The sequence below is a fragment of the Polyodon spathula genome, chromosome 23, assembly GCF_017654505.1.
Source record: "Polyodon spathula isolate WHYD16114869_AA chromosome 23, ASM1765450v1, whole genome shotgun sequence".
Lineage (NCBI taxonomy): Eukaryota > Metazoa > Chordata > Actinopteri > Acipenseriformes > Polyodontidae > Polyodon > Polyodon spathula.
This window is the reverse complement of record NC_054556.1, coordinates 22,408,837-22,422,370: the sequence shown is the minus strand read 5'-3', so window position 1 is coordinate 22,422,370 and position 13,534 is coordinate 22,408,837. Positions and strand designations below refer to the sequence as shown.

The 13,534-nt window shown below is 37.9% G+C and overlaps 1 protein-coding gene across 2 annotated transcripts; it reads right to left on the bottom strand.

The window, feature by feature from the left end:
- Window positions 1–378: 378 nt before the first annotated feature.
- On the bottom strand, window positions 379–8,614 carry LOC121297772 (transcription elongation factor A protein 2-like). 2 transcript variants are annotated; one of them, XM_041224268.1, is made up of 10 exons: window positions 8,412–8,614; window positions 7,438–7,500; window positions 7,141–7,246; window positions 6,560–6,650; window positions 6,160–6,302; window positions 5,380–5,441; window positions 4,809–4,958; window positions 2,620–2,766; window positions 1,615–1,686; window positions 379–1,115 (listed from the first exon to the last, which is right to left on the bottom strand). In XM_041224268.1, the coding sequence occupies exons 1-10, from the start codon at window positions 8,478–8,480 to the stop codon at window positions 1,107–1,109; spliced, it is 912 nt and encodes a 303-aa protein (XP_041080202.1). In that variant the 5' UTR covers window positions 8,481–8,614; the 3' UTR covers window positions 379–1,106. The 2 variants fall into 2 exon arrangements, with proteins under 2 accessions (XP_041080202.1, XP_041080200.1); XM_041224266.1 differs by having other exon boundaries at window positions 4,809–4,963; window positions 5,385–5,441; window positions 8,412–8,613.
- Between the last annotated feature and the right edge of the window lie 4,920 nt (window positions 8,615–13,534).

Sequence of the window (13,534 nt, the reverse complement as noted above, 5' to 3'; positions counted from 1 at the left end):
TCAGCATACAATATCAGGAATACTATTCCTGTGCAAAACCACACAGTGGAGAGATCTGAGACAGGTATACTAGCAAAGCAGAGATTGCAATTGTGTGTAAACTTCAATGCACACACCCACTTTTTAAACACTTACTGTACCTAAAGCACTTCTTTCTGTCAGAAGTAGGCTGCTTGGAATTACCAGAGGCATGTGATGAGAAGAAGCAACCTACTTAAATTCTGGGCGATAAGGAAACTAAAACAGTGAATTATTTCAACATAGTGTGCAGACAGATAAAAAAAAAAAGAGTGCTTGTTATGCTTCCTTTGTAATGGGACAGATCTAAAATTTCACTAATGAAGCTATTTTCCACACACAAGGCGTACAGACTGTGAATCCTGTTTTTATTTTTATTAATTCATTTTTGTAATTCACTAGTAACACATTACTGCAACATCACAAGGGGGGGAAAGACAAAGCAAAATAATTAGTAACCAATATTTTATTAATGAAATCTGGCACAGTACCTTGAAAAAGAAAAACGAACAAACAAAAAAAATGTTACCTAAATAATTGAATTATTCCATTCAAAAACTTGCAATTCTAGTTCAAACCATTCATTTTCTTCCAAAGTGCACCATTTGGGATTATGTAAAGTTTTTAGCTCTCATCAAAATGTACTTTTTCAATTCAATATTAGCTACACTTATTATTGGCTACTTGAGTGACACAAGAACTGGAACTGAAAGGAAACGGAACTCTGCAGCCCAAGTTTCCCTCAGTACAGAAATCAGTACTGGACCTTTGATATTATCATGCAACACTGGGCAGTGTTGCATGATGTTACAAAATCTAACTATGCTTTAATAACCAATGCAAATCATTCTGTGAGTAAAGAAAACAAAAAAATGTTGGTTGAAATAAGACGATCGTTTTTTTAAAAAACAAGACAAAGGAAGTATTTACCATCCAGTTGACAAATGTAATTCCTCATTAAAGATGCACAATTTGTTTTAACATTGTTCACCAATGTACTTTTCCTATCATCACTGCAATTGAAAATACTATTTTTTTTTTGTTGTCAATAGTTGATCTTGCATTCAACGCTGAACTTCACTGAAGTCCTAACAGAACTGAAAAAGATATAAAGTTACATTATTAAATAAAGTATGCATGCACAACAGCACTGTTACAGGGCTAATACTACTAAAAGGAAAATAAAACTGAACCACTAGCCCAGATTTGTGAAAAATGATGCTTCACCTGTCAAGATCACAGTACTCGCCACTGAATCCTTCAATTACGCATAGATACTTCAATCCTAAAGTGCAATAACAATTCAGTCCACAGCATCAGCTGTTACAAACTGTCAGATTTCCAGTCTAGATGCATTTCATAAAGCGCCCATCACTGGCTAGTTTCTATTCTTATTTATATTAATCATTTTCTGGTTTTCAGTCATCCCATCTTGGTGACTTTTTAAACCTTGGATGTTTTAAGCACCCTGATGGGCTTCAGCATGTACTGATTAACCTGCCCCTAATGGATGAATTAATAGTTAAGGGCGCTCCTATTTTTCTTACCGACACCAAGCTGCTCTTAAGTGTGGGGGATAGTGTTCAAGCAACCTACCTTCCATCTGTGTCCACACTCGTTGCACAGAACAAACGTGGTCATAGGTTCATCAGCACTGCGGGTTTGCACCTGAGAGTCAGAGAGATAAGTGGCTATAGCATCCCTCACTCAAACCTGGAACACACTGCCCGATGCGACTGGTCGCATCTCAATGGAGGAAGTTGCGTCACATTAAATCTTTGCGAGTGGGCATCACACACTGCCTGATGAAATCGCAGGAAGGGTTCCACAATCAGTGAGTGAATACATGCATGTATTCTCTCTCTCTCTCTCTCTCTCTCTCTCTACAGCTATATCTATATGTGATTTGGTATATATAAAAATGTAATTATTCAAGAGAGAATACATGCAGTGTCTCTAGTCACATGAGCTAATGTGGTGAACTCATTGGTTGCTGACAGACTTGAGTGGGTCTAACACCCTGTCCATTGTGACTGAAAGACCGTGTTGCTGTTGATCGCATCGGGCAGTGCTTTAATTTACAATACAGTAATTCCCAATTACAAGACACACTGGAAAACAGATTCCTGCAATTACATTTCCAGTTAGAAAAGGAAAACATGAATGAACTATGACACCTTTTTAGTAGTATGAAGAAAGAAAAAAATACATAAAAATTGGCACGTACAGCTATGGCCAAAAGTTTAGCATCACTTACAATTTTAGGATTGACCCAATTTATATAAAAAAAAAGAAAACATACAAACATAATTTAGGTTTTTAATTTAACATCATAAAATAAAACAAACTATAAAATGTTATCGCAAAAAGTCTATCGGAGGCCATAATACTAGTAGTTCAATGTTAGATTTCGAAATGTCACATTTTGTCAGTTTTTCATTAACTACATAGCGGTATCTAACTCAATCTGTTAACGTAATATTATTCAGCGATATTCATTTGACTTTACAAAGCAAAATGTGTTAATTCTATAGGGTGATGCAAAACATTTGACCATAGCTGTACAGTCATATGTTAGCAGGAACAGGGGCAGAACTGTACCTGTGTGTAGGTGCAGTTCTTCTTCTTGCACTTTCCACACTGAAATAGGTCAGTCTCCGTGCCGCCAGTCTTAGCCAGCTGGTGCTCTCGGATCGACTCCTTTGTCAGGGCTTTCCTAACCTCCTTCAGCTCTGCACTGGCCATCTCCTAAAACAAACATGTCCAGCAATTGTAAACATATATCCTTCTCACCTTTACATCTCCAAGTGTTACAGAACCTCCTCCGGCTGATTTATGGTGCACGATCATGAACTTCAAAAGAGTCAACAACATGAAAAATCTAATGCTGCAATGCAGACAACATGGGGCACAGCAAAGGTCATGTAATGCATCTCTTGTGAACTTTGCAGGGTGTTCTGTAACACTTTGTGACCGTTGAAAAATATGAGACGTTCGCTGAAAACAAGAAGCTCTCCTTTTCATAGTTTACAAAACAGTCTTACCAGACAATGGACTGTAAAAGGGGTAACATATTACTTTGACACTTAAAAAAGGCAACTTCATTATTTTAGATATGCAGACTACTATCATGGGATTTACATTTATTTCAATGAGCTGCGTGTATGCAGAACTTAATATAAATATAAAAATGTCTTTACACCACTACCTCACGTTTAAAAAATTAACCACCCAGCAAAAAATGGCTAAAAAATGCAATTACATTTCATCTTGTATATTGTAGCCAGAAGACTCCTGAATGTACCCTCTTACGCCCCCCAATACCACAGGCGGAACATGGTATTGCAATTACACATTACATATCATAAATCATCTGTAACATTATTACAAAAGCAAAAAAACAAAAAAAAAAAACTGACTCAATATCAAAAACGTTGTTTTCCTACCATCAAACAGCGAAAGAACCATCCGAATACGCCATTTCACCACTGAGATATTCCCTTCGCAATGTGTCTAGTACCTTATGGTTCAAAAACGACTTTGATCAACTAGCTTTGCATTTGGCTGCTCTGGCCTTACAACTGTCTGTTGATGGTGAAATCTTCCCGATTACGTTGCAGGGAAGTTCAGAAGCTGTCCAATCATATCTTGACTTTGTTTGTAGCCTAATCCATAGAAGAGTAATCAACGTGCACAAGTAACAGAGCTGTGTGTATTGGAATGAGAACGCAGCGTTACACACAATGTATCAAGGTTCCTTACCTATTATGATCATTTTTAAAATCGTAAAATTTGTAAATCGAACTAAAATGTCAAGCAGTGTTCCAAAGCATCCCCAAAAAAGCCAATTCAGTCTTTTAGACGTTTTGGAGATGGATAGGAGTGAAAGTGATGTTGAAAATGATCATCTTTCTGGGTTGGATGGGCACTGATTCAACATATGAAGCAGCATTTGAAGATGGATTGGTTCCTGTTCAGGATTTGTAAGTATAATGGATCCACACTACATTTATTATTATTATTATTATTATTATTATTTATATTATTATTATATTGAGCACTCTAGGAATGTAAATAGTTAATTTGTTCATTTTGTACAGTTCGTGTTATTAGGTTTTTGTTCAGTTTTATTCATTGATTGAAAAGGAAAATATTTGAAGTAAACAGTTTATTTTGAAAGAAAAATCTCATTATTTTGCTGCTTCACATTTACATACTTTCAAGCAAGTGAGTAACAAAAATACAGTCAGGTACTGAAAATTCAGAGCTACAAAAAAGCCTCAGTAGCAACATTCCCCTTCACAAACACACAGTTATGTGAGAGCAATGTGCCTGACAGTTGTGGCATATGAACTGAGAGTATCTGTCATGCATAATCATCATGGATACATTTTGGGCACCCTAAAGCTCTCCAAAAAGACCACCTTTTGAATTAAATATTGGACAAAAAAATAAGAGAGAATTGTGTTAGGGGCATCGTGCAGCAGTAGGCAACATCCTCCAGAGGTTCTTCTACTCTGTGGATATTAAAGATCCCATAGGCATCTTTCAAGGAAGAGCAGGTGTGACAATCCCAGCATCAATTATATACTGTGTTGGCTTAATCCTTCCTGTGCCTGAGCTCCCTGGCTAACTTGATCTCAACTGTTTCAATAAATATCTGCATCATTCATGGTTAAGGCTCCGGTAGAGGGTATACAACTGGTGTAAAGATCACACCCATTCTCAATCAGTACTTGTGTTTCACAAAGCATACACACACTTTTACACCCGAAGCAAAACAAGCTCACCTCCGAGGTCATCGAGGCGATGCGTTGAGCTGAAACATTTCCACACAGAACATTCTTCCTGAGTTCTGGGTTCTTTTGGTCCTTCAGGTTCGAGATCCTGCTCCTCAGTCGGGATTTGTACTTCATGTCTGTTTTTTTAAACTCTTGGTAGATATGTAATGATGAAGTCAAGGAAGATTTACCCTTGAGACAAATTAAATCACAAAAATAATTTACTTGACTTGCTGCACAACACCAAACTAAATGACTGCAGACCATGAACTGTATTAGTCTGACAATATAGGCTGGTTTACAACAAAAACACTGCATTAAAGATTACGGTAACGAATCTTACAAGTTAGAGGAAAACACCCTGAAGTATCAAATGTAGGTAAATGTTGTAAGAATTTATTTTAGCAGGTGTACTTTACCAGAAAAAAATCACCCTAGTTTTTCTAGAAAGATGCTATAGAAAGCTGTTCTATTGAAGAAGGGGTTAACTATAGAACAGTACATAATGTACCTCTCTGAATTGGTACTTATCCAAGGATTAATGAACGTTAAATATTCAAACATTTAAAAAACAAAAAAGGATATAATCTTCAATCTGTGCAGCCAACTGCTTGCAGTCAGTTCCAATTGCTAAATAATCATCTGTTGAAAAATGGTATTATTGCTTATAAACACTTAAAATAATGTGTACTGCTCTAACATGAGTGATGTAAACCAGTGGCCTGACCTACAATCTTGTGTGCCAGTCCATGGCTGCTGTTCAAAGGCTTTTCTGTACTAAACCAGCATGGTAAACCACAACAAACATGCATTACCACTCTGCTCACATGCACACCATCCCACCTGACATCGGTAGAGGGGGAAAGAAAAAAAAAGTCTTCTTAAGAATGCTCTTTGTATACAAGAGAAATGGTCTAGTGCCATAAGAGAAAGGAGCAGTTCAACTGTACGTATTTTGAATGGCATACGCATGCAAGTTGTATTTCCTGTAACTGCCTCAATGTAGTCTATTGTTTACACATAACACATCTGCTCCATGACTGCAGGAACAATTTTGTTTCTCGAATGAAATAAACAAGTACAGTAGAACCTGCCATATCTAAATGAATTGGTTGCAGAGATCCATCGGATATGCGAGAATATCGTAGGTCAGAGGGAGGTGCTACACTACATTGCAGGTGCTTCATTAACATCAGGGCATTGTAACACAACAAATTCAGGTACAGTGCCGTATCTGACTGCCTGCAGGTCTGCAGCAATACCCCTCGTCTTTTCTAGCGCCTGGTTTTTCTATGCAACTGAAAAAGTAAATTACACATGGGGGGGGGGGGGGGGGGGGGGGGGGGGGGGGGGGACTTACTGTCCACTTGTAAAGCTGCCACCAGCAATTCTCTGCACTTGTTGCGCACACTGTCTATTGTAACTGGAGCAGCTGGGAATGTAGTGACCTTTGGGGTGGTTGGGGTACTGGGGGTCTTTGATGCCTCTTGTTTTTTGCTTGAGCTGAAAAACAAAATAAGCACAGGCAATCTCATTTTTGCATGTTTTTGTTTTCCTACTGTACGTGTGTTACGAGATGAACTAGTTACATTTTTCATGAATTCGTGGATTTTGTTGTTTTGCCGTAGACAATAACTTGGAATAAAACTTTTCTAAAAATATAAAAAATAAAAAAAATACAAGCATGTTTTGCAGTAAATGTAAATTTAGACACTGACATGTCACTGCAGTGAACACACACCCTAGGCAATTGGAGTTACCTTTGGTCGCCCGACTGAGGGCTGTTCTTGGAAGATGATGATGGTGAGGAAGATTCTTTTTTCTTCTCGTCTGCTTTGTTTTCAGAACTGTCTGAAGAGCAAAAATACAATCCCCATGATAAAGCACAAATACAAAAGCCACAAGCCAGGGGACTTTCTAAATGGGAAGAGCAATCTCATTTATTTTTTGAGCATTCCTCAAAAAATCTCCAGTCTCAAAGCTGTAGATTTATGTCCAGCATACACAAGGAAACATGTTTCCCTGAGTAGACCAAGGTTCTACTTCAAGAAACATTTTGCCATTAGCCAATCAGGAGAGACTCTGGGAACAGGAGCCATTGATCATGTGACTAAGATGACATGGTTTGGAATCTTGCTACAATCTTTTTTTATTGATATGTATGATGAGCCACTGCAGTGTCACTTCGGGTTATTCAACCACCCGGAAAATGAACTGAGAAACACTGCGCTCGCTAGTTTACACTGCAAGCATGGCGTGAAAAGCTAAAAATAACAGAAGAGGGAGAGTAGTGCCCGTTTGCTTAGGCACTTACCAAGGAAAAAGTTAAACATTTCCTTACCCACCAGTTTCTTCCAAGATTTGATAAGAGATTTGGCTATGGTCTGCACCTCTTCATCCGTGCTTTGCTTTCTTACTGCATTCACAGACATCCCAATCCTTGTGGACTGCAAGAAGTCGCAAATAAATCAACTTACAAGAACTGCACCTTTTTATATCATCACCACCACAACGTATGTGTTGGTTTACCTCCAAATTTGACCTGAAAGTTTGACACTGCCATAGATAGACAATCCAAACCAGTCTACACTGTATATGCTTTGCAATTTAAACACATCTTGTAAAAACAGTTACTCACCTGTAATGTGTCCAAGGACATAGTAATGTTTTTCAGTTCTTTTAGTAAGTCTACAGCACCTTCCTATGGGGGGAAAAAACACAAGTCAATGCACGCTGCTACCAAAAACTAAGGCACAACAATAAATAAACCAAAATCATTACGCTCGTGTTCATTACAGATAGTAGTACAGTCGGCCACAAACAGTATACTAGACAGGTGTCACCGTGCTGAGAATTTCAAAAGCATTCACCACGCCCCCAATGGGACGAGCATCAGCCGCCAACTCATCAGAAGCACCGCTGTTAACACTGCATGCAAGTCCAGTAGTAAGTAGCATACAATACATTTAGCGAACACTCACGATGACTGGTAGCAGGCCCAGAAAATGGTTGTAAGCACTTTATTTGTTTATTTTATATTGTATATGTATGCCAGTGTTACAAACTTTGACTTAATTCCATGCACTGTGCCATATGCACCACCCTTTTTTGTATGTATTTTTTGTTGAAGTTCAGGTTGTGCAAAAATACTGTGACATTCAGCAATGCTTCTAGAACATGCATGGTGTACACACCATATAATAATGTTTAATACGTGAATATCCACACGTTTTAATAAAACAATTGTGTTGCAGTAAAATAGTTATTTTGTTACATAAGTTTGTGCACATTGTAAGTCTGCATCGAAGCTGCCGCACATGTGACGTCTAGTTTTTGATTTCTGGCTACCGGCGTGCAAAGTGTACTTGACGTATACAGACAACATTTGTGGGGTGAAAAGACTTCTTGCGATTTTATTTTGCATATTTATATAAATATATATATATATAATATATATATATATATATATATAATATATATATATATAGCATTTGTGGCGGCCTCGCCTGCATAAAAGAAAATGTCAGCCGATGACAAATCTGAGTTTCCAGAATTTTCTTTAGAAAAGCATACAGTATTATGTAATGTGATGATTAGAAGCCACATTCTCACCGTGCTTTTTTTATTGACCATCTTGTCCAATTTCTTGCCAATGCGTATGACTTCTTCGGCTTTCCCCATTTTCAGCCGTGAGTTTATCCTACTGCAACGAATGGCGAAACAAATCCATTGATCTCCAAACTCAAACCGTGTTGCGTTTTCTCTCCAGCCCGTACAGCTCTGCCGCAGTACCAATCTGTAATTTCCTACAACCAAAGTCAGGCTGCAAAGAGTGTCTGGGATTTGTAGTTCTCATATCCCAGTCATGCCCGATATTGCTTACGGGAGATTACAAGAACAAAAGAGACGGCAACTCCGCGAGCAGACTTTTTAGACAGTTTCTCCGAGAGAGCTGGGAGTTGTAGTTCTACATGATTGAAATTCGTCGTGCTGTTGAACAAGCGTTAAGAGCAAACATGCTGCGCATTGCTGCATTCCTTTCGAAACACTTAAAACCCCATTTCCCACCCCCCCGTCCCAGCCCCCCCCCCCCCCCCCCCCCCCCCACCAAAAAAAATAATAATTAGTGCTAAAAGTCAAAAGGTAAGTTGTGTAACAGAATGCATCATATATTGATGGTTTTATTTGCAGTTTTGTCTGACGTGAAGTGCTATACTCTTATGTGCATGCATTAAACTAATCTGTATTTGAGCTAAAAGTAAACATGTCATAATGACACGAGTGAAAAATAACAGCAAATTCAAAGCTTTTTGAGAATAAGTAAATAGATTATGTCACTATTTTTATTTATTTATTTATTACCTTTTTTTTTTTTTTTTTTTTTTATGTCTGACAGTGTTAACCGTACTAGATTCCATAAGGAGTCACTGTTGCTCCATTCGAGAGATGGAGGTTTTCTGCTACTGTCAGTGAGCAAAAGTAACAACACCGTTCTTCTACAGTTATGTGCATCTCTGTTCAGTTGGAAGGGACGTAGAACATCTAACAGAATAAAAACCCTCTTTAATATTGCATGTGTAATGAAAGTTAAACATGGCAGTTTAAAAGTTACATTCCCCATACAAGGGGAAGTGGGATTTGCATGAGGGTATGACACTAATAAAAGGCAATAGTCAGAACTTGTGCCTGCATTACTTTTTTTGTTATAGTCTTAGCTCCCAATCCCATGCATGGGTTCAAAGTCTGGCTTTGAGTACACTCCTACTGTTGTACAGTGTGTGTGTCTATATATATATATATATATATATATATATATATATATATATATATATATATATATATATATATATATATATATAGTGTTATACAAATGTTCAAACCAGTTTAAAAGTCACCCAGTGTAATTAGCATGCATTTCTCAAAACCTACAATACAAAGATAACCTTTTTTGTATTTGTCAAGCACATTTGTGAGTGAACATTTCTGTCTTTTGACATTTAACTAACTACTTATAGCACTATTTGAAATAAAACGATCAAAAAATTAAAAATACCAATGTATCTAATGCCACAAAAGCACTGAGTAGTAGATTGTAGTGGCCTTAATTCCACTGCTAATACTTCAGCATTTGTTGTGTTGCTGATTATGTCAAAGGCATACATGTTCCCAGATACAGCTTTGGGGATCAGTGTTCTACAATAACAACAAAACGGTTACAAAATTAGCAGTTTTTTTTTACAGTGATATGTACTAGCATGTTGTGTTATTACCATGGTGCAGTAAATCAGGGTATGCAAGTGAAAGGGACATTTCTAAGCAGTGGGACTGTGTGTGCTGGGTTCTGCACAGCTGTGTTAAGGCTGCTCACCCCCTGGAGTATTCTGCTGTTCTTAGTTCTGGTTTTGGGTGGTTCGCCTCTGCGTAAGGAAACTCCACCTTTGAAGGAGCCTATCTGCTTGTCTGGAAATTCCCAGCGTAGTAAGAGTGTCTCCAAAACTGGCAGCAAAAAAGATCAATTTATTATTGGATTCCGTCCATGGAGAGCTAGGATTTAATGACTGGACTCTGATGTTTAATGTATGACAATGTTACACATATACTGTACATGGTGCACTTGCATTTACATTACAAACATGGACTTTGGGGGAAAAAGGTACATTTTGTGAGATTAATTAAACATTACACATGATAAAATTTGCAAGAAACAACTTAATTGTTCTGATTTCTGATTATTTTCTTGCTAGTTTTATACTTGCCTTTGCATTTCTAAATTAGGGTCCATTGTGAATATATCAAAACTGTTTACTATGCTTTTGCTCCAGTGCAAAATTTGCACCACACTTGTGTTTAGTAATAAAATGTATTAAAAACCGGACTGAGACTGTTTCTCTTCCCTGATGTTTTAAGTACACTGACCTAAACATTGCATACAATAACATTGTTTAAAGCTATATATAATGTGTTTAAGAGCTCAGGAAACACACACTACACCAGTGGTACTCAGCTCTGACCCTCAAGATGAATTCCAGTCCTGGTCTTTATTCCAACCAGGTCCTAAATTAGTTAATTGCTTCTTAGCACCTTCAATTAACTACATTAGAACATGCTTAGAGTAAAAGCCTGGACTGGATTGCATCTTGAGGGCCAGAGTTGAGTATCACTGCACTACACCATGCTGCTCCTTTAATCTTAAAAGTTTTGTAGAAATGTGGCGCAAAACCGCTCAATAAAACAAGTCCAAATGTCACATCCATAGAAATCCCCGCTAATGAATAAAAGAAACCTGAATTTTATCCAAGTTTGTTTCAACACACTGGGAGTTTCTTTCTGACAACTATATTTGGAACAAATGTTCCAAGCCATTGCGTTATATTTTTGACAGTTATGACGTGTATAAGATTAGATCAAATGCAGTTATTGTTATGTTGACTGAATGATTTACCAGTTCTATCTGTTGCCAGATGCAATGCTAGTTTCTCAGGGACTATCTACACTCTTTTTTTATTTTTATATTATTATTAATCCATCTACATCATTGAGATGAGTGGAGGATATAGAGAAACAGTAACGTTAATCATATACAGTACAACATGAAATGTTTGCTGGCAAGAAATATTCACTCATTTAGTTTTTATTTAAAATCTGCAAGATATACATGCTGTATAATTATTCAATTCAGTTTATATACTGTATTTGTATAGTTTACATGTGCAAACATTGTTGCTGTATATATGTCCATAGTGAGATATCCAGAAAATGAAGTTGTCACAGATATTTTATTTTACGGTACTGTAATCACTTAAGATGTTTAGTTAAATACAATAAATGATGTGTTACCGTTAGATTCTCAAAGCTATTTACTCCACATCGTCATTAGCATTATTTTAGTCTGATTGGGGGGGGGGGGTTAATATGACAGTTTCCAGTTTAGTACTAGGGGGGGGGGGGGGTATAACAATGCAAGATTACTAACAAAGCCCAGCAATAAATATCTGAGTTGTATATTTCTAGTTTGGTGACTTTATGTGATGTGTTATTACTCTGTGAAAATATCGTGCTATTGATGTTTTGGAGTAAATAACTTTGAGAATCTAGCCCAATGTGTTTTAAAAACAGTATGTTTGCAAAAACGATAACTATGTATTAGTTTTGGGAAGCTCAGTTCTATTTCAGTTTCATCATTCATATTATTATAACACAGCAGCAGCAATGCTATAAAGCTGTTCAGTCTTTGGGTTTGACTGGGCAGCAGGTGAAAGCAATGCCTGCCAAAGAGCGCTGTGCTGACAAAGTGCTTATGTGCCAGTTTTGACATGACATCATACTGTATGTGATTGAAATACATAACACTGAGTTTATCAGCACTGCAGAGGAAATACAGCAACTCTGATAAATACAATAAGCATGGTGCAGTTGGTCTGATATGTCGCCCCCCCCCCCCCCAGCATCCTTGACCTGCTGAGGTCTAGTATTATTACATTTCCCCTTGGCTAGGGAACACGGGCCATAGAAGACGGTCTGATAAATCCTGCTGTGGGAAGGCATGTGCTTCTGAACTCTCACACAGCGTTTTCCCATTTAACACTTCCTACATCGCCTGCTAACCAGATAGATTTGTAAAGGTAGTGTCCAGAGGGGATTCGTAAGAATAGAACCAACTGAAATGCAGTAACAACGGGACTGTTTCCTCTGCAGAGGGGAGCTAAACTTGGAACCGAGCGCGCTCTGTTGCTAGGACTCTGTCTAGGACTTTGCTGAAGTGAGATTATCATGAAATGTTTTTTTTTTTTTTTTTTTTTAAACTCTAAACAGCTTGGCATCTCGTGTATCCCTCGCTTTTGTAGGTCCCCTTCCACATTCAGTTCACATTCTACATTCCTTTTAGTTAATCGAGAAGGTGTCGTTTGAATCCAAATAAGGACTTATCCACTTTCGTTCAACGTTTCCCTTCGGCTTAGAAGTTATACAAAAAGAATTCCAGAGAGGCTCATCTGGTAAAGTCACAGGGTGAGTCAGGGGGACCACAGGATCACGCCCTGGCTGTGCCAAGTTGCCCTCTCAGCTGGGGAACACACAGGAAGCATTGCAATAGACTCCCGAGGGTAAGGGAGGCACAATCGGAAGGGATTGTTTCATCTACTGTAGCGGCCCTGCTGGCCAGGAGGTCGTGAGTTCATAATATTACATCAATTAATTTCCTTAGAGTAGTTTAAACCTCAACAATACTGCATGAAAGCATGTATATAATGGTATCTGCAGGACTCACTGGGGTGCAGTTGCTGGCTGACTACAAATGCGACCCTAAGAAACTTGCTCTGTGTAATTTTCTCTTCATGGAAACAATGCAGTGGTGTTGTTTTGTTCTGACCACAGAATGAAAAATAAACACTTGTTCATTATTTATCCTTAATATGTCTCTTTTGACCAGAATTTAATCAACCTATACTAACCAAGGCAGAAAAGAAGTGCGGCGACACAAAGGAAACCCCGAACCCTTGTGTTTATGGAAGGATTTTAAATAGTTTAACACATGCTTTTTTAATGTCTTTCAAAATAACTGGTGGAGGAACAGGGCCAGATGCAGCCTTGATAAACAGACATTCCTATCGCTGGTTTTCATTTAGCAACGTAACAATCAATCAAATCTGTGATCTGGATTGCTGTCTTTGTACAATAAAGAGGGGATTCATTTGGAGTTAAGTGGAGAGCAGAACTGTTGCCGAAAAAGTTTTTCA